We start from the raw sequence: 27,318 nt of genomic DNA on the forward strand, positions 1-27,318 counted from the left end.
GTAGAGCTGGTTCTCCAGGGCTAACTAATGTTAGTCCTTATTGCTTCTCCTGAAATGGCAGGTTCCATTAATAAGACAGTGACATAAGCCAGGAGACAATCACCCAGCCATTTTGCTTGTTCTCTGACTATCCCTGTCAACCCTCTTCAAACATTAACCTGCCTCCCTTCTGACTATGTACTCTACCCACTTGTAAAGCTACAAAATGTAGGAGTAAAAAATGCCTTTCAATAATTTCCCACACCTTCCTAATTTGCCTTTGAATGACTGCCCTAAGAAATGATGCTTCTGTGTTGGAGATGTGTCGGGGATGCCTGTTCTCATCAAACCTCACATGTTCTAGAGATGGTGGAGTTAACAGTACTTTGGAATGGGGGGATCCCTTCAGCAGGGCAGCTCTGAAGGAAGGAGCCAGCAAAGGAGAATTTCCCTTCACTGAGATCTTCAGATGGATTTCACAAGGTATCAAGAAATAAAAGCTAATTAATGGTTAAGAAAAGAGAAAAACAATACTTATTTAAACCTGAGAATATGCTTATATACAGTTCAAGACAAAGTTCAAACCAATGCTGATGTTCTGTGCACCCATTTGCGGCTCTCCGGTCTTTGCATTCTATAAAAAGCATTTATCTTCCTTTTTTTTTTCAGTCTGAAAAAATTTTCAAGTTTTTTTTTTTTTTTTGAACTGTAAACACACTTAATTTTGCCAAGCCATAACTTATAAACTGTGATGGAATGGGTGGGAATGAGAGACGGTCTCCTCCTCATCTTCCACACACACCCTCACTCACCCACTGAACATGTTCCAAAATGGATTTTGTACGAAAACCAACTTTGTTCTAAAATTTTGGCAGGTCTCTACATTTCTGATAGTTAAAAAAGAAGACAACAATAGTTGATGAAACTTAAAGCGGTACACTTAACAGCAAATATATACTGCCACTGTGGCAAGTTTTGAATTTTATATTTGGGTTCTTTTATTTCCATAATTTAATGTGTTCAGCTGTTTCATGCATTTTCTTGGGTTTTTTCTTCCAGAGAGAGCTGTTTTTATTTAGTGGTTTGAGTATATAGATAACTTTGTTCTGTAGAAAACTGAGGCTATAATTTTCCCACACTTCTTTAAGATTTTTTTTCTGAAGATATTAAATTATGTACTATGCCTCTCAGAGAATCAGTCAGTTGATAATTCTGGCACAAGGTTACTTAAAACAGTATTGTGAGATTCTTGAAGAACTGCATTTATCCAGCCTAATCCCAGCTATATATTAAAAGCAAATTAACCCAGGAAGGTGCAACCAAATTTAAAAGCAGCAAATCCTGAATTTTAGGGAGTGTGGCCTCTACCACCTTCCAAGCTACTGTATCTATGGATTTCACAAAAAATCAGAGTTACAGGTACCGACCCAGATGTATCATTAGAAACTGGACCTGCAACTGCCACTGGTTTAGAACTTGTTCTACCTCAGACCCTGCAAGTCCTAACCAGGGCCTCAACTCATTTGGGCTTAGCCTCGCCCTGCAATTGTGTACTCTAGCATGTTCCCACACAGTATTCCAGGTCACTCGCACGTCCTACCCCTTGGACTAGCTAGCATGTCAGTATAGCTGAAACTGCAGTAAGCTGAGGCTTTCAGCAATAACCTCTTGATTGCAGCCATGGCAGGTGCAGAGCTTATCAAGAGACACTCCCAGCTGCTCAACATCTTGTTCTTGTCAGATGTGATGGGGTTGCAGCCTCTACACATCCCCCACTTCAACAGTTTAACGTGAACATACTACCTATATTTTTTTCTGACATTAAAACATGCATAAACAGTTGAATTGACCCATTCTCTTTCTCAGAGGCAGATGCTCCTCTGAAGACAGGTATGTCAGATGGCTGTCCTTTGGGATGCAAAAAAATGAAAAAGATGGGATTTCTTCTTAGCCTTCTGTTAATGGTACAACCACAACCATTGGGCAGAGCCACAGGACCTGAAAAACTGATGGTCTGCAGTAGCTGACGTCCTTTTCCTATTTTTTCCCAAATAAGCTGAAGTTCTTAGATTTTTTTTGCCATGAAAAACTAAGAAATTGAAGTGAGAAGGAAGACTATGCTCTTGTTTCTCACGGAGTTTCAATTTTCAGTTTGGATTTTCAGCACCCAGCGTGGTATTGTTAAATATGTTTATGCATTAATTTTCTGCTCTGTTTCCAGATCTACTGAAAAATAAAGCCAGAGTCAGAAACCCCGAACTATTTTCCCACAACTTCTCATGCCAAGTTCTAAAATACACAATTTAATTCTTTTACCAATTGTTGCAAATTGACCAATATACTGAGTTTATTTTCTTAACAGAATTTATCTTTGTTCATCAGGAAGATCCAAACATATGAGGCCTTCATCCTTGGCCTGCCTAAAGCTCAGGGATGATCACAGTTTGGCCACACTAATGCTATGCCTTATCAAAATAACTTCTGCGTTCTTGCTCAATCACTGAGTTTCCCCAAGGACTAAACACTTCTACCACTGTTTGTACTTAAGTAAACAGTAACAAGTGGCCTGTTGTAGTCTGTACTACCTTTGCTTTTGCAGTTCCAAAGGAGGGATGGTAAAAACGATTAACTGTTTCCAGCCCTCCAGTATTTAAGCTGCTCACTGATGTTTCCCTGCTCTACCAGCACGCCAGACTAAGTCAGTAAGCTAGATAGCTTTATCCACATCAGACTGTGGAGTTCACCGTCGAGTTGTCAGCAAGAAAAGACTTAGACACAGCTTAAAATATAAATCATTCACAGATCATATAAACAAATTACTTTTTTCTTGCTATTTAATATAAACAGTTGTGCAAGTTTGCTTTCTTCCGATTCATTTATAGCAAGTCCATTGCAGTTGAAAGAAGCTCTAAAAATAATCATGTGTCTCCTACAGAACAAAACACGTTAAAAATCTCTAAACTTAAAAAAACCCCAATACCTACTGCAGCAAAGTATTTTTGTTTGACAGACTTCAGGATTTTAAGGCTCAAAAATGTAGAAATTTATAAACAAAATACAGACTCTGATAAAAAACCCAAACTTCTGGAAAATTTCCCTATGAAAAATACATTATTATTTAATTACTCTACGTACTACTTTGCTGCTTTTCAGCAATAATGACTATAAAATATATAGCTACAAGGTAAAACATTTAAAACATTACTGTTACAGTAATCTGAAATCAAGTTAGAATTTACAAATCCAGGATGGTATCAAACCACATGGATCTAGATTTGCTACCACTGATTTCTTTGTGATTAATATTAGGCCAATATTAAGTACTTCTAAATTTCTAAAGACCAAAATAGGCATCAATAAGTAATCAATACTAGCATTTTAGAAAATGAAATATGTTAAGTAGACAGTATCTAAAGAGATTAAAAGTAAAGTATTTTTCCAATCGAGCAACGTTGTTTGTTTGGTGGTTTTAGGTCTCCTGGATAGTGAGACCCTACGCTCTAACTGCTTAATCTGCTTTTATTGCTCTCTTAATTGAATTCAGAGTCTATGGAAAAGGAAAGGTGTGGTCCTGTTTCAGCCAGCAGCAAAACCAAGACAGGCATATATCAGACCCAGGAAAATGATGGAATGCTGCTCCAGAGTTCTCAGCTGCCTCTCCAAAGCTGCCTCCACCTGTTCACTGAAAGCATGCCTCTTTCAGTCATACTCAACTTCCATGCAGTATCACTTCTCAGTTGGTTAACTTTCCTGACATCCCAGTTCCTATAATCACCATGTGAGGTCTTAAAGGTAACTTCTGCCTTCCTGTCTCCAAACACTACCAATCCCTTCTCATGGCTCACCTTTTCTACACCAGTCTCTTACGACTACTTGAAGACTACCATGACACATGAAGCTGACAAGCATTTAGGTTACTCTGACATCCCCTACTCCACTTCTACATTTTTGAAATTAAAATTACTTCTTCAGATGGTACCTCGGAAAATACTCAGCCCTCAATTATACTTTGGTGTAAGATAATTCAATTTGGGTTTTAAAATACTTGTTTGGATTTCACCAGTTAGGCTCTTGTGAACAAACAGGTTCTGCAGATAACAAGTCATATGTCTAAGATAGATTATATACAACAATCTGTACTTGGATAGACTGCGGAGGACTTCATCTTCACCCAGAAGAAAAACTTGGCCTCAATGAAAATTGCATGATGTAACAGACTTACATCTGCAGCCCATTAGGCAACTTGACAGGTATAACTAGCTGCTGTACTTCACAGGAGACAAAACAATTTAAAAAATCTGTCTACATTTCTTGCCTACAAGGCCTGTTGACTTATTTTGCCTACTCTTGGGGCAGAGCTCTATAGCTCTATGTACAAATCATCTGTAACAGGGTTCTGTGCATATTTGAACATACTAAGGAAGTTAGTTTTCTTCATAGAATGTCCATAATGTCTAAAATTATACTATATGGACTATAACTGAGGCACTCAGCAGACTGAAGTAGTCCAAAGTAGTACCTGTAGACAGCAGAAGTAACCTGATTCTCTCATCTACTGCTAGGTATGGTGATAGTAATTAACTTAGCAAAAGGAACGGGGAAACTAAGCGATTAACTTCTCTCAACAGCTTTCATTGATGAAAAAGAATGAGGGGGAACACTTCTTAGCTAATTTTTCAGTACATATATTTTTAAATTCTCAACAATCCTTACCTCAAGGAACAGGACAGGAACCATGTCACTATAATGAAAACCTAGCTGGTGCTTTGATAAGAAATACATTGAATAAGTTCAGAGACAGACACCAACCACAAAAGAGAATGTGTGATGGAGATACTGCCAATCATTATGTTATAAATGATTTAATTTATATTGGCTAAAATATTTTATTAGAAATGTGAGAAGAAAATACTGTTCCTTTTACTATTTCTTTCTGGTTGGCAAAGTGTGATTCTCTTACTTCTTTCCCCTTCCCACCTCAACAGTACTATAGAACTCATAGACATCAGGACTGTGCCAGAACAATGTTCCTGGCTACCTTACACAAGATGATCTGCAAAACTTCATTGTATAGCTTCAAAACACTTTGAAATTTATTTTTACTGATGGCCACTAAAGGATTAAAAAGAAACAAAAACTCAGGTAAAGCAATGACTATATTCACTTAAAATGCTGGTAGAGTGCTCAGGGTAATTTTCCCTATGGCTTAATAAAAATCCGTTTGGAAAATGTTACTTTGGTTACATCATCTAGAATGTGTTAACTTGGTCACCCTACTCGGTGATTCAACTCATTCCAACTGGTAGCTTGACAAAATTAGTCCTAAGAGTGAAGGGATAATTGGCTTTTTGAGGTTTGTTTTGTTTTAAATCTCAGGCTTTAAATACAGGAAAGCAGTAGGTCAAGACAAGCTTTGATGTTCTTTCCCAAACACTCAAATCATTTAAATGAATCCTCCACTGGCCACCCATTCTTTTTTACCTTACAGTACCATTAACTTTTTAAAAAAAAAAAATCACAAAACTGGTATCAAAGGTGGTCTTGAAAAATAAATATTGACTCACAAATTCATAGAAATGATAGTACCTGAAAAGTCAAATACAGCTACTAGTCTTATAAGGATATAAACTCTGGCTTGAATCACCATGGCAAAGGTTTTCTCCAAGTCTCTCCAAGTTTTTCAATGACAGCAATTCAAAATGTTCACCCTTCTCTTTTTTTTACTGTTAATTAAATCCCTTGTACACCCTACATACTGTTTTGATTTTAATCACCTCAATAGACCTAATATTCCCATCGAAATCAGAAATGGAACAAAATTTTCCTCAGTTACTGGGCCAAAAATATTACCCTCCTACTTGAACAATTCTATGAATCTTTTCCTGACAATTTGAAAATTAGCCTTCTAATTCTTATTTTCAATTTCTGACAAAACTTCTTACCATCTCAAGTATCTGTCCACATTTACTTTATTCCACCTTCCTGTCTCCACTAAACAAATGACACCTGCCTCAGTATGCTGTACACTTACATATCCCTCTCAAAACAACATTACTATTCCAATAATTCTGGACTTGAAAAACACCTTTTGCTTCTTGACCTGCACACACTAACCATAACTTTTTGACACAAGCTAATATGCACTCACTGCAAAGAGAAACAATACAGACAAATAATAAAAATAGGAGCAATACAGCAAATTCTTTTTTTTCTTCTTTTCTCTCCCCCCTCTTGTTCCACCAAAATGCATAATAAAGTATTCTTCATTATTTTATTGAGGCAAAGTTACTTTCCATCCGGACTCTACTGCTCTTTCTGATTCCTACTTGACTGCATACCACCACATGATCAGAACTCACATTACACATTTTTCAAAGAAATAAAATACCTCTGTAGTGGTCCCAATGTCAGCAGATGGGCTGTATGTACTGGTATCTGGTGGAGCAGTACCAACACTACTTTTAACTGGAGAACTAGGAGGAGCAGGCCCTGTCATTGTTTCAGTATAGACAGAAGATTGATATAGAACTCCTTTCCTCTGAATTTTATTCAAAACTTTACTTGTGATCTCAGCCAGTTCATACAGAAGCTGCACCTAAAGGAAAAAATAAAATTTAATTTTAACATGAAGCTTTTCTTAATGTGTGGAAGGAAAAATCATCCAAGTTCTCCACTGTGACTTAGAATATAGCAAAACTGAACTTCTCACTATTTATAACACTCTGATAAGCAATTACACTGCAAATAAAATAATTAGCATCAGTTACAATACAGTTATTTTGGTAAAAATAATCTGTGCTGTGTGTAAACATATGGTACGTAGATCAAAAACATAAACAAGAACATGGTCTTATAAAAATTCTACTAGTATATATTTTAACAATTGAACAAAGGTAATTTATTGTATAGTTCATATGTATAGATGCTGCCTGTAGGAGAAGGCAAACATATAAACTTTATGAAACATCAACAATGCAAAAATTATTCATTTAAATTGTTTTAAAATAATGCAGCATGTGAAAGTGCTCTGGTTTTGGAAGAATATCCATTATCAACTCAATAGTCTCCTGGCATATGTCATTCCAATATTCAGAAACACACTGTTTAACTTGCACACTGTTTGACTCAGTTCTAAGATATTTACACAAGTTTTTGTAAATAGGCATAAATCATGGAATTTGTATGACAACATACTGCAATATACTGTATAAAACAAGCTCAGAGAAAACTGCAAACAATATATAAGCGTATTCACAGCTGGATACCATACCCAACTTGCCATTATAAAAAATTGAAATTCTCATATTTATAAGAACCTTAAGCCTCAGGACACTTATACTCCATGAAGCTGGCTTCTTATGTGGGCAGAACAGATGCAGAAAAACACTGTTGTCAATCTACATTTGATATAAAACAGTACTCGATTTTGTGCGTGAGAATGTGTGATGTCTCAAAGTACATGCTGCAGTCCTTTCTCAGAAGGTGAAGTGCTGGAATTTTATAAAAACCTTCTTAATTCATCTTGGATTTTCTTTTGAAGTTTCAAGGCTTACACAGAGCAGGTCATATAATCTTGTGACAGAATTTTTCTTTAAAGGAGGTAAACTTCCCAGTACATTTTTTTGTCTTCTTATACAAAGCAATCTACAGACAGACAACTCTGGCTGTGACAAAAAGCTCTTTCAGTTATGCTTAAAAATATTTTGTGTCTGTAGCACTCCGATATGCACTGGCAACCTTTAAATTACCAAATTCAAATGTCTAAGTTTTCCCAAGTCTTTTCCATGTGATGCAGAAAGATCATCTAATAACATCCCCACGATTGATTGACTAGTATAACATTAACTGGTGTTGACGCTTTGCTGGAAAAATGTCTCTAGAAATTTAATACTATACAGGCAGACATCCAAATCATACATGCTTGCAACTTCCCCTGTCCCTTTTTTTTTTTCAAGAAACCAAAGGATAATTTAAGTTATACTTGTCCCAATGAAGCAGGACCTTCAGAAAATTATTTATGCTACTGTTCATAAAGGCACAATGTAATGCAAAAAACAAGGAATTTGTGTTTACATCTATACTCACATAACAAGTTGAAAAGGTTTGTTATTACTTAATCCAACACTGAAGGGTTTAAATCTTATTGGGGTTGGAGTACTCATAATCATTAAAGTTAATAATTACTTACATTTTCAGGGAGATTTTTTAAAATTGCTCAGGCTACAATCCTTGTAGCCACTCTGAAACAGTGGCTATTTCAGACAGCAGTAGCTGCATCTCTGAACTTCACCAGCAACATGACAGTGAAGTAGTATGACCAAAGTACTCTATCCTGCTCTGAAACTAGAGTCCAAATAAGTTCACCAAACGAACAGGTACACTTTTATTAAAGGACCTGATTTTCAAGAAGGTATGTATAAAAGTAGAAGATACAAAAAGGCCTCACAACCAAAAGCTTTTTAAAACAAAAAAGACAGCACATGTCTACATGTAAATAAAATTTCAAAACTTCAGATAAAGAGTTAAAGTTACATCCTTGATTATTTTTAACACACTATTTTATTCCACTGGTCATTACTCATTAAAATGGAAGGATTTCTACCTCATGTTGGTTGCACTTTTTCAAATGAGTAGTCTTAGTAGTATGAAAATCCATTTCTGATTATATATAATGTAAGGCCTCTCTCCCTTGTGTTTTTGAGCATAACAGTTAATATATAATTATTATATTTAGAACACTCTATTGATGAGAACAGAAATGGTAGGACAAAAATAAGAATAACTCTGCCAGTAGTTTTTTAAAAAGGCTTCCCCCTCTCACTGCTTCCAATTCCTCCCCAGCAAAACCACACAGAACTCAATAAGACCCCACTGACTATTTGGCAAAATCTGTAAAGCTCAAGATGTCACAGCATTTTATATTTTAAAAATAACACATTGCTACAAAATTGAAAACTACAACCAAAGACAATTTTGCACACTGGAAGTATCTATTGACTTCATGACTATCAGAACATGGTTTCATATTAAATCATTATAGTCGTATAAATAAAATACTTCACCTTTGCTACTTTTTAATAAATTCACCAAATAGCACCTACTTTTAAAGCTGTCATCTATAGACAAAATACAGCTCGTCATTTAAGGAATCAAATTTCATAGTTACTCTGTATTTAAAATAACTATCAAATGTTGTTTATGTAACTGTATTTTTCATCTTCTGTTCTGCAACATCTGGTAAAGAAGACTGATTGCTTTTTTTCCCCTCGTTTTTCCATAAGTAAAGCAGAAAGGACATGTGAGGCACATGTAAAGGAGAAAAACCAGTTCAAGAACCTTCAGTAAACTCAAATAATTTGTCTGCATCCTTTCAGTCATTAGAACACATCAGTAAATTAATAACATCAGTGTACAAGGACATCCTTTAAGACAACAACATTTGGTCTGATATTCCACTGTACAACTTCATTTTAACATTTCACTATGCTCATGATATGATTTATATGCAGCTTACAGTTTAAAATTTTAGTGCAACTATTTTCTTACAGTTTGCAAAACAAATTACTTGATTACACTTTAATAGGAATGCTTGAAAAATGCTGTTTACTTCAATTTTCTTTTTAATGCACAACTCAAATTTAGATAAGGCTTGCACTTGTAACAATGCTCTGCTTTTAATATTATTAATTAAAAACCTACTCTATTTGGATCTACAGCAAACTTGGTCCAGGTAAGTAAAATACAGGGTGCACTTTCTGAAAAATCTAAGAACACCTTTGCCTCTTAATAAACATAAATGAGGTGGTAACTTCTGTTTACACACATTCATCTCAGGCTTTTTCCCCTTTATTATTGGACATCTTTGTTTGCCTAAAAACCACTTCATGTTGGAAGAAATGTTACTTCTATGTAAATGTATTAAAAAAATTACATTCAACCACTTCAATATATGAATCCACAGTGACAGCAGATCAGTACCAAAGCATTTAGTGGTACATCTGCAATTCATTTCACTCCATCAGCCAAAAGATGCATTTATATTACAGCTATTACATGTGGAGAAGAGTTTAAATTACAAAACTTGAGAGACCTTCAAAGCAAATCTTAATCTAAGCACCTTGATCTTGATGGCCCAGTTAAAAAAAAAAATTAAGATAGAGACCCTCTTCATGAAAATGCAGAACAATTGTACTTAAATCAAGTTATTTTTAATTTCCTTTCATAAATCAATTAAATGTACCAACCTGGGGGTTGGAGCATTTTATTTCAAGGGACTCAAGGTCGACATGGAGGCAGACAACAAATGAGTGTCTGGATTCTGGCCCCGAAGGAAGTAGTTTCTGTGAAGTCACAGCTAAAGTAGAAGTACAGCCCATTGGTTCCACTAAATTAAGTGTCATCTGTTGTCCAAGAAGAGTATATATACTGAAATGATGCAGACTAATTGTCCACGGAAAAGCATCACCTAGTCAGTAAAAAGAAGGGAAAACAGTTAAACAGTTGCTTGATAAAAACTAGGCTATTAATTCCACACAACTCAGGAAAGGCCCTATTCTAAACCACCTTAGAAGTCACAGCAAATGCAATCAACAACCATTAAATTGATCCCAAACTCTCACAAATATAATTCAACCATCAATTCCATCCTATTTCAAAATCTAAAAAATAGCAATAATTTTTTTACAACTTTTAAAAAATTAAAATCCATTGGGAATTTTAACCCAAACTGTGAACAAATGTACAATATTGTACTTAAAGAAGTCCTTTTGCTTCATGCAATTTTCCCCAAACTGACGAATATCTAGAAACCACTCCCCACTTATTTCAGCATATGGATGCAGTCCAGAGGCAGTGCCTTCTCTTATATACTTATATATATTTACAGTTTTTAACACTAAAAAGTGAATTCTTTCCTCCAAAAATCTACAGCTTGCATCTCAACACAGTGGTGCCACAGAGTGAAGCCTGTCCCAAGGCACTGCTCAGACGAGACTGATCACAGCACAGCTTTTTCCACTGCCTCCACTTAACTTCCTAGGAACAGAATGGTGATGGATTTTCTAAAAACAGATTGCTATATTCATACACTTAGCACTTCATTTCTTACATTTAGGAGGAAGCCTACACAGAGAAATGCCTGGCACACTGTCATGAATCATTATCAAGAATAATCAGCGAGGGAACAGTGTACAGATGAACAACAAAATGCCAGCAGCTTCCATACAATCAGTTTTCTTTAGATTGTCAATAGATTACACAGATCACACAACCTGAAACAGAATCCCTATGGTGGGTTGACCCTGGCTGGATGTCAGGAATCCACTGTTACCAGGAAGCCACTGTTATCACTTCCCTTACTCAGCTGGAGTAGGGAAAGAAAATATAACCAAAGGCTTGCAGGTTGAGTATGGACAGGAAGAGATTGCTCACCTGTTACTGTCACAGGCAGAACAGAATCGACTTGGGAAAGTTAATTTATTGCCAGTTAACACCAGAGAAGGGAAATAAGAACAAATCAAAAATCATCTTCCTTGCACCCCTCCCCTCTTCCTGAGCTCAACTTCATTCCCAAATTCTCTACTTTCTCCCTCTTGAGTGGCACACAGGGACAGGGAATGGAGGGTTGTGGTGAGTTCATCACATGTTGGTTTTGCTGCTTCTTCCTCTTCACACTCTTCCCTTGCTCCAGCATGGACTGCCTCCCACAGGTGACAGTCTTCCACAAACTTCTCCAGTGTGGGCTCTTCACACAGACTTCATGAACTGCTCCAGCATGGATTCTTTCCAAGGGGTACAGCCCTGCCAGCAAAACCTGCTCTAGCATAGGCTTCTGTCTAAGTTTTGATTTGGCTCCCCACCAAGTCCCCAAGACCCAGCACAAAAACCTCCAGCAAAGACCAAAAGAGAAAAAAAGCTATGAAAAAATCCAGGCTAGCCAGACTATATTAAAATATATATGTATTTACGTATAGTACAGTTACATACAGTTGAAATACTATATACAATCCTAAAAGGGAAAGGGAAGGGGGAAAAAAGGACAAAAAAAAAAAAGGAACAAAAACAAAACAAATAATGCACAATCAAAAACTCAGAATCTAGCAAACTAAAAAATTAGCAAGAGAATATCTTACTACTTTTCTTGGGACAACAGAAATCGCACTGAATGACTGTCAGCACCCTCCACCTCCCAAGGTCCAAGAGGCCTCCCCAGGCCCTACTCTCCCACACAGCAGAACCGACAGCAGGGAACTCGTGCCTCCAGAGCCACCGGAAGGGAAGAGAGGAAGAGGCTTCTCTCTCTGTCTATTTATATGTTGGATTATGTAAAAGAATAGGATGGACTACTTCCTTCCTTCCTTCCTGGCAACCAGGAAGGAAGTCCTAAACTCAAAATTATTACAGCTCCTCTCTCCATAGGTTCACAGGTCCTGCCACAAGCCTGCTCCAGCAAGGGCACTCCAAGTGGTTACAGCCTCCTTCAGTACTCATCTACCTGCTCTGGTGTGGTGGGGTCCTCCATAAGCTCCAGGATGGATATCTTCTCCACTACAGACCTTCATGGACTACAGGGGGACAACCTGTGTTGTCATCATGGTCTTCACCACAGGCAACCCTTTACTGAAGCACCTTCTCCCCTCCCTTCTTCTTTGACCTTGGTGTCCACAGATTTGTTTCTCTCACATGTTCTCACTCCCCTCTCCTAGTTATTATGGCACAGTCATTTTTTTTCACTCTTACATATATTATCCAGAGGTGCTACCACCATGTCTGATGGGCTCAGCCTTGATCAGCAGTGGGTCCATCTGGAGCCGGTTCAAATTGGCTCTGTTGGACATCAGGAAAGCTTCTGGCACGTTCTCACAGAAGTCTATCTTGCTACCAAAACCTTGCCATGGAAACCTGATACATTTTCACATATGATAACCAGGTCCCAGTGAAAAAAGTTAGGCTTTTGGAGAAACACTAAGTCAAAACCCAACGAATGCTCAAAAGAAGTGAGGAAAATAAGTCAATGAAAGGTATGTGGGTTATCCTCACTTTATCTGAAACAGACATGGGTTTTTGCTCTTCAAAAGGGTAAGAACATAGTATTTCAGGGGGGCTTTGTTATTTTGCTGTTGCTGTTGTTTTCTTTTCTTTTCTTTAAAGAAAGTCTTCATTCCATTTATCGGATTTTCTGCTGAGGAAGTTGGGCCTTTTTGTTGCAACTTAAACAACAGAGAGTCTGTGCCCAGCAGACTCAATTTTCAATTCAGCAAGAGAAACTGCCTGTCCCAATATAAAGTACCATAAAAGCAGCTGGAGGCAGTCTTAGATCCAAACACAGCAGACCAGTGAGCATCCACAAGCCTCAGCCTTGCCTGAAACAGTCTTCTTCTTTGTACAGAAAACATTTATCTGGACGAAGAGGACAAAAATTCTTCCTATATGACAATTCAGAAAGTTATTGGGTATGAGGTTTTTGGGGTTTTTTTCAAGATTTGAGCCTGAAGACATGAGTCCAAGTCAGTCTAATACTCCAGAAGCATGGGAGCTGGTCTTGAGAATCAGAGGAGAAAATGGTAGACAAATACAAATATTCACTGGAATGGGTCCATTGGAGTTTCAGGACAGTAAAAATTCAAACCAGTGTTTTTAAACAATATATGGAGAGTGTGTTTGCTTCCTGGTGTGGCCTACAGTCAATACTGTCCTGCTGAGAAATCCGAACACTAAGAAATAGGACAAACTGTTAACTGTGATTATTTAAAGAAATTAGAAGAGTTTTGAAATTAAAATAAAGCTGGATTCCAACATCTTTTTGCCATATTATTTTAGTAAGACTTTTCTTTTATTTTATTGTTTATTTATGTATTTTATTGTTTCTTCCATAGGTGGCATCAGCAATAAATTTATATGGTCAAGAGTATATATCAGAAAAGTCTGTGTGTCTCACCCTAAGCACAACCTGAACACTTTAGTAGTTTATTTTGAAGCTATTACATTCTGAAGAATTCAGCTCAAAGTAACTTGAAAATATTTTGGAAAGTTTTCAGATTAAAAGTTTTGAGGCAGTTAATTTTTGTTTTTTTCCAAGTTCTGTCAGCCAAGAAATACAAAATATTAATTGTAATAGATGGAAAAATTTCAAATGCGAAGTCAACCCTGATGACATGTTTCTAATTACTACTCATTAACTTTGTTTTTCTCTGTGACCACCACAGTAAATTCACATAGTTTATATTTCATGGATTAGAAAGAAAGAATATCTAAGGAAAAAACTGAATGTCAGCTCTACTAGGCTGCGCACACCATCTACCTGAAAAGGAGAACACCAATAAAATTTATCAATGAAACCACAGTATGTTGAAAAAAAACACTGTAGTAAAGATATGGTGAATTTACAACCATAAAATTTATTTCCCCTAATGTCATCAATTACCTCTTCTTCAGCTCCATATACATTATGTGCCCATTCTAACATTATACTGGAACTGCCCACCTGAAAAATACTTGTTTTGTTGTTGTACCTATGTCTTTTTTGTAAAAAAACTTGCACTCATTTGCAAATTTCTTTTGTGAAACAATTAAAAAAACTAATTCAAAGGGTCTACACATCAAAAGCAACATCACTTGTAGCATTTTTCTAAGATTGCAAGAATGATTTACTGGTAGGAAGGAAGGAAAAGTCAGTGCCACACTTGGCAGGTATTTTCTCTACATCTAACCTTGCCATCCATGTATACTATTATTTTGTCATCTAATTAATGAGATTCATTTACCCTGAAATATAATTAAACCTGGCAATGCCTTCAGTGGAACCAGAGCACACTCCTTATCTCTTATGACAAGATTATAAAATATACACATGAAAGACCCCTGCTATGGTTGAAGATTCTGGTTAACTCCTGATCCACCGCTATCATAAATCCTTATTTTTAATTTCTTAGAGCATCATCACTGATTTGTATTTGAAAATTTATTTATTAAGCTATTTCAATTGCTTTTATAACTTCTTAAATTTATAAATACCACTTTTAGATATTTGGCATAGATAACTGACTAACCCAATTATCAGACAATTTTCAAAGAACTGGCATTCATCACTTGTCTGCTATTTACAATTGTTTAGCAAGACTCCCTTACTATAGAATGTTTGAGTTATTTTTCCAACATATAAATAAAGAATTTTGCTATGTGCAAGCACTTTCTCTGGTAATTACTGATGCACTTTGTTTCTTTGCTGGAGTTAATCGTTAATGCTCATAATAGAACTTTTCATATGCATGACATATAACATCGATAAATGCACCTAACTACTAAAAATTATGTGTTTGCTCTCATTTTTTAATGGCACTTCTCTTTATTTTAAAAACCAGAGTGCAGAAGTGGCAGTTGTACACGATGTTGTGTATAGAAGGTTGACAGTTCTACAAAAGAGAAATTTTGCTTGTTTAAAATTAGTAATGTTATGAGAGCTATCATGAAAGCTTTATCATGCATATGCTCTAGGATCTATTCCCAGACTTGCTAATGGTTTCTTTTGGAATCTTCAAAAAGCATCCTGACTACCCTATCCTCATTTCTCTTTCTGTACTCACACTGGTCTTCACATGGATTTCCAATGCACTCATTCTCATGTGACATGCAATGTTTAAAAAAAGATATGCAGACACTCCATGTTAGGTCACTTGTACTTCCTCCCAGTCATGGAACAGGGAAGCAGCTCTATAGTTGCAGAATCCCCGGTTCTCAAATGTGAGAACTAATTTTATAAGGTCAATACCATAACAGGTAAGTTGAATAAAGTAATTATCATATTTTATAAACGGTGACAGTGAATATAAACTCAAATAAACTGAAAGAGGGCAGGTTTAGATTAGATATGACGAAGGAATTATGCACTATGAAGGCATTAAGGCACTGGAATGGGTTGCCCAGAGAAGTTGTGGATGCCCCATCCCTGGAAGTGTTCAAGGCAAGGTCGGACGGTGCCCTGGGCAACCTGGGAGATGTCCCTGCCCATGGCAGAAGGGTTGAGACTAGATCATCTTTAAGGTCCCTTTGAACACAAACCACTCTATGAAACAGCACATTATTTTAATAATATTTATCTTAAATACAACAACTGAAAAAATAATTACTGTAAATTTTAAGTTGAACATTTTTTAAATCTAATGTAAGATGATAACTTCTAAGAATGCCAACATACTGCTGCTCTACTTTAAATATTTAACTGCCTTTTTCAGGATGAAATCTATATGCTTGTACTATATTGCAGTAGTTTATGATCAATACATTTCATTATACTTAATTCACACACTAAGATTAGAAACCCTAATTTCCTATTTCCCTGCAAGTCACTTGACAAATTATTGAGTTTAAACATAAAGCCATCTCTCAGATTTAAATATTTAGAATACAATGATTCATATGACTGTCAGTATACTGCTATTTATATGAGAACATGAATATGATATCTAGCAATATCTACAGCAATTTTAAGATATTTTGAACTCTGCTTTCTAGAAAGTATTTTACTCTGTCTTACCTAAAGATCTGCATCTTTCTGTATTTGACACAAACATTTTTACACAGATGGATTCATAAAAGTTACTGGTGCGAACCCAAAGAGGAACATTATTATATTAACAATAATTAATATTATTAAAAAATCAGTAACTAAAATAATTCAAAGTGTAAATTTCTAAGCACAGGTGGATTTCATCAACGCCAAAAAACTTTTCATTACTAGTTTAAAACAAGGATTTACCCAAAGCAAAATTTTAGTTACCTTCATGTTTCAATTTATTTTCCTGTTATAAGAGTTTAAATTTTTGGAAGGCCACTTAGCAGCGCAGAAATCCTGATCATAACAACATATGTTGTTCAGCTACATTTACCACGTTTTATCTTATCAATGTAGATTGGGACTTACAGACTATACAGATGAATTGTCAAGTGTTTGAAGCTGGATGTGCACAAAAAGTCACAACTCGCTCTGTAAAGCTCTTCTCTAAACATTTCAGTTTTGCTTAAACTGAGTTTCTAACTATTTAGTTTCTTTTTAGTAACTATTATACCTAAAGAGCAGCTACAAATAGACAGAGGGCCCTCCTCTTTGCAAAGTGCCAAAACAGAGAAGACAGGCAAGAGGGGAAAAGGTAAAAGTTGCACTGGGAGAAGTTTTATCTTGATATATGAAAGTATTTACAGTAAGAACAATCATTCGCTGGAACAACCCCCTTAGGGATGTGCAGATTTTCAAGAAGTGACTGAGCAGGGTGTTGGACAATCTCACCTTGGATCCCCTTTGCACAGAAGTGCAAAGAAATATCTCATTCTTTACATAGATAAATCAATTTATGGATTACTTACTTGCTCAGTATGACTGACCTATATTATGTTTCTGAATTAAAGTGCTATACTTAAAACATTCTTTTAAACATTCCTATAAACTACAATTACCCCAGAAAAGAAATTTATCAGAATTCTGAAAAAAAAAAAAATACAAAGACCTGATTGTGGGATAATGTATAAACTATTTTTACAGTAAGTTGACATCTTGGGGTCAATAAGAATCAGTGAGTGGGCTGAAGTATCCCAAATGAGAGTACAACTATGCTTTCTTTTCCTCCTTTTTTAGTTTTTCATGTAATAAAAAAAATACATAAGTGAGCACACTTCTTTCTTAAAAGTAATGATGTATCCTTCTGAACAAGCCTTTTGCTTATATATTTTTATATAAGAAGGAATGATTCAAAAAATAGTTACCAGGAAAAGCAACGTTGAATAAATATAATTTCAGAGAGATGGCAACATGTCTTAAGAATGATGGTATGTCCCTGAAGTCTTGTTCAAAGACAGAAAACAAATTAAGAGACCCTTACAATAAAAGTCCATTAAAATTATTTACCTTTACAAGGAAAAGAGCAAAGGAAAGGACTTTAATGCTTTTAAAAAAATTTTTAATAATCTGTTTAAGAGGGAGTTTTGGCATGGGAGAAGGCAATGGCTCCATTAGAGAATCAAAAATATCTAGATTGTGAGAACTTCTGTTTGGCATTATTCCCAGAGTACAAAGCCACACACAAATAAATTCCTTACTATAGGCTTTATCCCAAACAGGGAGATTCTTTTCTCTCACTAGGATCTTTCCTTCAAATCTTGGTCTGACAAAATTCAAATGACTTCTAACTTTCATAAATGGTTTAAATTACACCATCAGTTTAAAATGAAAATAAGACTTTGGTTCAATTTTTCTTCTATCTGTCACTATGCTTAGCAAATTAGATCATTCCTACTGAAAATTATTAGGAAAAACACATATACCTTCCTCTCCCTCTTTTTTACTTTTTTTTTTTAATTTTCATATGGTAGCATCTCTAATATGACTTTCAATATTAAAAATGACACTTTTATTTCTGCTGCTGTGAGTTAAGGAAAAATACAGAAAGGAGGAGAAGGGTCCAATATAAATGGCAGAATAAAAGGAGAAGACAGTGTTATAAATCCAAACAAATTTCAGATGGCAGGAGCAGGACTAGCTTTTGAATGTGCTTTTGACTTAATTTTTCACAGCATACCCTTTATATTGTTTATATTTCAGCAACAAGTATGCAGAAAACAGCATAATTTTCCCAGAAAATGCTGTCACAAAACCAATGGAACAATTACTGCATCTCCCTCTCTTCATTTTAGAATGAATACAAGAAACAGCAACAATTCTTTCTAAATAACGTAGTTTGAAATGTTCGGAATGTTAAAGGCTGATTCTTTCCTCAAACTGGTCTACAATTCAAGTCCCTATCAAAGATTAGCTTTTCAAATAAGAACTACTGTACTTTTTCTCAACCTTCACAATTTTTTTCTTCAAATCTCTACAAAAACCTTTCTACAATCCATAAGATACAACAGAGAACACAACTGTTGCCTATTATGATGACCATTAAACTCTCATTATTTTCTTTTGACAGTCTATTTATGAATTTATTTTCTCATCTTACACTGAACCATAGAATATCTCATGTTGGAAAGGACCCATAAGGTGAAACTCCCTGCTCTTCACAGGACTACCTAAGATTAAATCATATGACTGAAAGCATTGTCCAAATGAAGTCTAAAAGGCTTGGTGCCACGACCACTTTCCTGTGGAGCTCTCAGTGAACAATCTTTTACTAATGTCCAGTCTGAATTTCAGATCCAAGACCTTGGTGGGATGAGAATTTTTTCCTAACCTGTCTCCATTCTGTCTTGGAATTCAGAATTTACTGCTGCCTCCTGCTGTGTCAGAATCATTGTTGCTGGCTATGAAACAACTTGCATGATAAAACTAACAAGGGTAAAGATTGCACTTAAGTTTTTAGCTTCAAACATATCAAACATATCACAGAAGTAGCTCTTTGATGATGAGTTTCACTTCGATTTCCACGGGGCAAACCTTGCAATTACTATTTCTAGACATCAATATTACATAACATACTGCTAAAAAAAGTAGTATAAAATCAGAATTTTTCAAAATAAAATGAAGATCATTTTCACAACAGTAAAAAATGGAAATTAAAGAGTAAGAGAAAGTTTTTTTTGAGTTTATCACACTACCTTCTTCCAGGATGGGTCTCAGCACAACAAATGGGATTTCTTGCAATGGTTCCATGTGTTTGTGTCCAGCACTCATAACCTTTATCTGGGGCAAGCAGATGACAAGTGTGCCAGGCATATTGGCCTGCCCATGGTACCAGCTTCGCACAGTCCCAGGAATGTCACCCGATACAATAGTACTTGGAGAAGGCAGGCTATCATTTGGAAGGAATACACAACAAGATTGCACTTCAAGCTGAAAAAACAAAGCCAAGAAAGATCCTCAGAAATAGATTATTTCCCCCCACCACTGGAGAGTATTCATCTTGGTACAAAATCTGAAGTTATTCATCCATCACAACTGATTGAAAATAGTCTTAACTTTTAGTTGAATTAAGAGGAAAGATGACATAAAATGTTGGAAAACAATATATTCTTGTAAATTATGATTATGGAAGGGAGAAGAAGGATGACTTTGCTCTGTAAATTAATCAGAAAGGTGCTGCCATATAAAGGGAACATACATATATCTACATTTCAACAGCTTTTTACAAGTGTAATTGAGTCAGAAAATGTTCTCACAATAAAGCTGAGAAAGTCCTCCTCTTTTAGCAGTTCATTAGCTTTTGCTAGCAATAGCTAAGTCTCTGGAACTAGTCAACATTTTATATGCTGTTACTTTTTATACAGAACTGTTTCAGGGAAAATTCTGTCTTTACTTAACAGACAACAATAATGAGCATATACAAAAAGGTTAATCAATAGATAAACCAGGAAAAATACAAACTTTAGTGAAAAAATTACTTTTAAACAAATGGAGAGGTTGGCAAAGTTTATACAGCTTTTGTCTTGTTTTCATTGCAAATGAGAAGTAGCATATACGTTTTTATATGAAATAGCATTTTTCTATTCTATATTTTCAAGCAATATTTTTACCCTGGAGCATTTCTGACCATTTTGACACCTTCTTACGAGTTCAACTCATTACAACTTCTTCACTGAGAGCTGGTGTAAGCTGCAGGCTGTTAGTCTTCCTTGGCTCTTGCAAATACCATTCTGGCACCTGGATTTCAAATAGCTCTAACAGCCTGCACACTTGAATGCTTTGTTAAGCAAATACAAGCTATGAGTCAGTTCATTTCTTCGCATTGCTTGGAAAAGTCTAGCATACAAAATGTTGGACAAGATGTTATTTGTAGCTGTGATTAAAACATTTATTTGCTGTAAACTTACATAACAGTCTTTTAATTTGACATCATTAAAGACAGCACAGCTTAAAAGCCATAACCAAGGTTTGTACTTCATACTCTCCCCTGAAGGATATTAGGCCCTCAAGACCACAATAGTGATTTGCAATAGAGCTGAATTCCCCAGCACCATAAGCACTTTGCCAGTCTACCGAGGAGAACACAGATATTCATCTTTATTTCAGCATTTTTGTGCTCTTTTGCTTAGACAAACTGACAAGAATTCACTGCAAAAAAATATAACTAGAATTTTGCAAAAATAAATACATTATTACATGAAGTCTGTGTTTGTTTCTGGTTTTAGAACTGTTTGAGTTGTAAAATGAAGTTAATTACATCTTTGATAAGTAGTTTATTGATCCAAGGTTGCAGAGTATACTTTATTTATACTGGATGAAAAGCCAGGGTGTATTGTTACAGATGTAATAGATTTGGACTTTTTTTTTAAATGGTAAATTAGTCATTGTGTCAATTTGCAAAGATTTTTACAGTGACACATTAGATGATTTTCTGGTCCATTAGTAATACGTTGCAGGTCAAGCCATTGTGGGATAATGATAAGTCGATGACAAAAGAACTTACGATCAGTATAACTATTGTTTTATCTGTGCATTTGCTGAGTAAACAATTTATAAAAAATCATCCATTCTTCATATATATATATATATACATACATATATCTATATCTATATATATCTCCATGATGATTAACATCAAATGCTGCCAGCATATACAAACCATGTGGTAGTAATAATCCAAAAATTTCACCAACTTGAAGAGATACTATACTTTGTCACATTACGAGCAGCAGGATCTACAGGACACATTTTACAAAGCACTCTTGAGATCTCAGTACTTGGTATAGAGTTTTTGCACTTCATTTACAATTCAGTACAGCTTTGTACTAAAGAAAAGTTCTTCAGATTACTTTTGTTTCATTTTACCTTGCCTATCAAGAATACTGAAGCAGAATCACAACAGTTTCACTCCTTTAAACTCCTGATGGAAATTCCTTTTTTACACTAGCAGCTCTTTGTCATTTATTTTCAAACAACTGAATGGGGGTTGGGCCATGAGTTTTGGTGGGCTTTACATAATAGCATCAGGCCCTCCATATGTGTGATATATGCATTCAACCTCCTTAACTAGACCAGCAGCAGCTCAGTACAAGCTCCAAAGGAGGTAAAGGCCTCTGCAGACTGGTAAAGAACTCCTCCAGGAAACCCACAAAGGGCAGAGTGACCCAGTAAGTATGGATGCCTGGAACTCTGATCACACAATTAACACTTGAATAGTAGGTGTTTTTCCCAAGACTCAGTTATCCAGGAACAAAGAAAGCTGTGCATATAAGGAGTCTCTTGCACACCCTTCCCACTTTATCCCATTTGACTACGAGCCAACCACTTTATCCCATAAAAACAGCAGACTAAGTGAACCTCCTCTGAGCTCTCCCTGCCAGGCAGCATGGCTGCACAGCAGTGATGTCTCCTTGAACTGGGACATCTACAAACAACGGATCTCTGGATGAGGTCAAGTTTTCTTGAAATCGCAACTGGACTGCACACCAGTTAACTCTCCCCTTGGGCTGGGATGCCTCCCAGTGTTTTGAGTGTTTGATCTGAGACTGAAAGATCCTTCTGTACCCAAGGCACAGAGATCCCTTATTTGCAACAGATCCTCAGTAAGCTGCTGATAGCATATTAAATTAATACTAATGAAATCCACGTAGTTAATTCCTTTAGACATAGTCTCAGACTTTGACAATGGATTACACCATCTAAGATTACACCAAGCTGCACCTAAGTTCCATCAGGACACCTAGAAAGTAAGGACTCTTAAACACTGAAAGTTGTGACTCAGTGGGAGGACTTCCTTACTCTTTGTATTTTTCTATCAGATATAAACTGTCGTCCAGGTTTGAGACTAAGATCAGACCTAGCTGCACCTAAGCTCCATCAGAGGCTTAAGCAAGCAAGGATGTCCACTCTGAATGACTCAGCAGGAGGGTTATCTCACCGTTTTTTGTCTTCAGCCTCCATGTAAATAATGCCAAGTTTATTCTATTTTCCTTTCAATGTTTCACCCATGTAGTAAGTGATAGAGTGAACACTGCTATTGAACTTTGCCAAGTTGCAAAATTCCACGTTTTAGAGAAAATTATGCAATTATTATGATCACACAAGAAATTTATAACTTGCATGCAAAAAGACCCAAAAAATGCAAAATTGAATAGCACCTGTTGAACTTCTCAGAGGCAGATTCTGCTTATGCACAATTATCAACTTCAATGGAATTTGTGTACGTTTATCCTACTGAATCGGGAGATCTCTCTACTTAAAAATTCCAGTAAAGGAATGAGGAGTACACCTAAAATGATGGAATTATATGTTGGACAAATGTGAGAATGTGAGCTACAGATTGCTTCACCAATCGGAAAGTGTTTTAAAATATATGTAATCCAAATTCTTAAAATTAAACTACATTAATAGCATATATTAAAGCTATCATATAAATCTTTTTACACTTTTTAAATAACTGTTAAATTGTGTGCCTAAAATTGTGAATTTAATGTAAGATGTGACTGATTTATGTAACTGAATATAAATCTGCAGCAGTAAATCTTGCATTAATGTAAGGATCTGACAATCCAAGGGAAAGAAAATGAAGTAATCTGCCAGTAAGAAGTCCTCAAGCTGGGGGTCAGATCCTGTTCATGGAAACCATCTGGTTGGGACCCTCCAAGCCACACCAAACACAAATGATCTTTTAAAAAAATATCCTATTCATTAATGCTTCGCAGCTGCACTGAGTGTTACTTCATTTTTCCATGGCAACATCCTTTCTGTTTCAAGGATCTTATTTCAGTTTTGGTAGCAACATGTTCGTTTGCCAATACTGAACACATTCGTGTGTTAAAGAGAAGGAATTATTACAAATTCTTGAAACAGGATCATCCCCTATTTTCTTTTCTATTATGTCAAGGCCTATACATGCTAAATAACATACACTAATGATAAGCCAATGAAGTAAGCAGTATTTTCCCTTCTAGTTTTTAAAAGCTATGCAAAGCATATTGCTCTATGCTTCTATTAATATGAGCCTAAAAAACTCCAATGACTTTAAGACTTTTGTATAAAGAGGAAAGTATTAAGTTACTGAAAAAAATTGAGTATTTTTAATTCATATTTTATAAAAAGAGAATGTTGCTCTTTAGAGAGAACAGTGATATAAATACTGCCAAAGAATTAGATCTTCCTGAGCAGAGTGGGTGGAAGGGAAACAAAACAAGTGACATGCCACAGTTATCCTGCACAAGTGCAACAAAGAGAGAGAGGTTCTACATGAGTCTTTACAGCCTTTCAAGGTAGTGATACCATAAGGAGATTCCCTTCCATAACCCACATTTTATAGTTACATAAAACAATTAGAGGCACCAAAGATTTTCTACAAGGTGACACTCGTATAAGGGTGTCTCTCCTGAGAAGTTGCCTCTCTCCTTATCATCCCACATATGCTCTTGGCAGGAAGGCTGATGTGTTTTTCTGGGACTTTCAAATACAGAATATCATCTTGCAATGACTCCCAAAAGTGCCGAGAACTACTGTGACACGTCTCATGTAGGGGTTCTGGTGTGCTCAGCGTTATAAGAGCATAGCTCAGACTCTGGCATCCAAATTAGTTCTACCCATTTAGACCATCTACAGTTGAGCCAGAGACGCACCATTTGTCAGAATTTTAAAAAGCAGGACAGAAATTTGTGTTTTGAAGTTATACAGAAAGTAAAAATTATACAAATGGAAAGCAGAACACATGAGTAAGAGAACTAAGCAAGCAGGCTACCTGTACATAAAAATGAGTATAATATGGATCAGCTGCATTTTCTTTGACCACTTAAAACAGTGTCTTTGTGCTACATAGTATTCCTCGTTTTTTCTACGAAAAGTTTCAAACCTTTTAAGAAGGTTTTATTTAGTTATGGAAAACTCAATTTTTTGTTGGTTTGTGGTAAGTAACCAACTTAAGAAATCATCCTGTCTCATAACTGCTGAATAACTGCTGTGAGCTGTTACTGCTAAGTTACAAGTCACAGAATCTCTTTTTGAGCCCTGGATAAAGACACTGTTTTAAGAACAGGAACTGTTGTCGATTCCATCCTTCCCTTTCTGGCCTTTCAATGCTTCACTCTGACAAAAATTTTGTAGAAGTTATATGTTTTTAAAGAAAATATTATTTTCAATAATTTCAGGGAACAGACTTTTTTTTTTTTCAAATAAATTCAGGGGAATTTAAAGGCATGTGGCATATCTAAGTTTTATAAGTAACAATTACACTCTTATTTAGTTGGCATTCATTGCAACATTACTCATTAATTCATTTACTTTTAATACAGATCCTTCATTGTTCTCACTGGAATTCTGCATTAACAGCCAATTAAAATTAATTGTGTTTATACTGCTTCACAATTTTAGCAACTATTAGTATGAAGAACATGTGAAAAATGAGTATTATTCTCCTATACAGCGTAACTGCCAAAAAGACTTCAAGGCTGCATATAAAATCCTACAACGACTAAATAATAAAAAAAAATTTTATAGTTAACTATGAAAGTCTTCTAACTTACATACTAATAGATTACCACAACTCCAATGCACAAAAATCTTTATGCAATATTCTATCAAGAGCAAGCCAGGGCTAGGGCTAAGCAAGTACCAGCTTTGGATCCAAAATAAACTTTCTAGTTACTTTGGTTCCAAACTAATTTACTTACTCAAACTTCTACTAAAAGAATAATCCTTTGATGATTTTAAGTTATGAAGTTCAGTTTTATCTGATGACAACTACAGACTTTTCTGTTCTACAATGATACTACTAAAATATCCAGGAACATAAAAATTAGCTTTAAAAAAAAAGCCACAGAGTCTAAGTGCTCCAGCATTTAACCAGACAAATTATTCTAGAGATTTGCCTTTTTCATGCCAAATAATAATAAAATACAGAAAATCTATATGAATTTAACCTATAAATATACTTATATGTGTTTAATAATATGCACATTATGTTTAATAAAATAAAATTGAATTGAAAAACAGTCATAACCCTCATCTTCTTATCCTCTATATATCACCTTGCACGAATTTCCCATTTAGGTTGGTATTTAAGGAAACAAGCTATATAAATGGTATTTGTGTCTTGAAAAACATCTTTAAATAAAATAGATGTAGGGACTACTAGCAGTAATAAAAAGAACAGCAAGCATATCTATAAATCGTTCATATTTTACTAAGAACTACCGCATATTTTTGTGGAAGCACTTTCTTGAACTTTTCCTGTAAGGTTTCCTTGGAGTCTTGAAACTTTTCAGTGATAACATGCAGTATCTTTCTAGCAAGATACTGGCAAATTCTTTACCAAGTACAATCAAAGCACAAGGATGAAACACACTAGAGGTGTGTAAGGTACTGCATCAATTCATAAGGGTGTTTAATTTCAACATACATAAAAACTAAAAATATAATTTCATAGTCATAATGATAAAAATAGAAAGCACGAGTACTCTACTAAAAAATCCTGTAAAAAGTAAATAAATCTAGAACCTCAAATACCAGAAAAAGTACCCAATACAAAAAACCCTCTGCCAGTATTAGCTCTAATCTGTGAACAAATTAGGTCAGAGCAGCAATATATTATGAATTACTCACTGAGAAAACCTGTGCCTATCACTGCCACCAGCTTTCATCTCCACAAAAAAACCCATTACCTTTCTTTTTTTTCTATCTAGTAACAAGCAAACTTCATTTTTAGCTGGTTGTTTAGCTGGAAAACAAGCAAAATACTCATGAAACAATGATGAAAGATATGGCTGAAAACTAAATAGAGTTAATAGGAAGCATCTCCTCAACTTCATGATGTTCTGCAGTCAGGTCACAAGTCTCAAGTTCTTGCTCAGGCAAAACTTGAACTTTCAAACTTCCTAATATTGTGAATAGTAAGTCCTTTCTACATGAAAAAAAAGTAACACAGATACATGTTCTGGGATGAGCCTGTATATAAATATATTTCTTGGTAGGAAGAAGGAACAGGCATTCAGTGATTACTTTCTATAATGTTGAGGTTTCTTGTGATTTTTTTCTTTTTTAAACAAAACCAGTTTTGGTACTATATACTGGTGTACCATAAAATACCAAACCCATAGAATGCATGATTCAAAGGGCACAGGTTATAGTAGTTCTGAATTAGGGTTATTTCCCAGCAAGCACTCGATAAGTACTGGGAACAGTCTTAATTCTAGCATTTCTAAGTGATCTAATATATGTTCATGCAATCTTAACAGTGGACTTCTAACACAGCATCAATACTGCTACATGAATAGCCTGCTCTTATTGATCAGCAACCACCACCTAGAGCAGTACAAAACAAAATGCTTTAATCCGAGCAGCCAACTACTTGTCCTTTTTGACAAGGTAGGCAAGTAAGCTGCTGAGCCTTTACTGTATAAGAGCATATTGTATCATACACCCTAAGAAAGTATTTA

General features: G+C 35.6%; 1 protein-coding gene across 2 annotated transcripts in view; it reads right to left on the bottom strand.

The window, feature by feature from the left end:
- Positions 1-27,318, bottom strand: part of VPS13B (vacuolar protein sorting 13 homolog B) — a 425,569-nt gene that overhangs the window by 194,180 nt on the left and 204,071 nt on the right. For both annotated transcript variants that reach the window (XM_064647722.1, XM_064647715.1), the window contains exons 23-25: positions 19,561-19,795; positions 10,224-10,444; positions 6,368-6,574 (exon numbers count right to left, since the gene is read on the bottom strand). In XM_064647722.1, the coding sequence (XP_064503792.1) occupies positions 6,368-6,574; positions 10,224-10,444; positions 19,561-19,795 (663 nt within the window). The remainder of the gene's footprint in view (positions 1-6,367; positions 6,575-10,223; positions 10,445-19,560; positions 19,796-27,318) is intronic.

The sequence above is a fragment of the Pseudopipra pipra genome, chromosome 1, assembly GCF_036250125.1.
Source record: "Pseudopipra pipra isolate bDixPip1 chromosome 1, bDixPip1.hap1, whole genome shotgun sequence".
Classification (NCBI taxonomy): domain Eukaryota; kingdom Metazoa; phylum Chordata; class Aves; order Passeriformes; family Pipridae; genus Pseudopipra; species Pseudopipra pipra.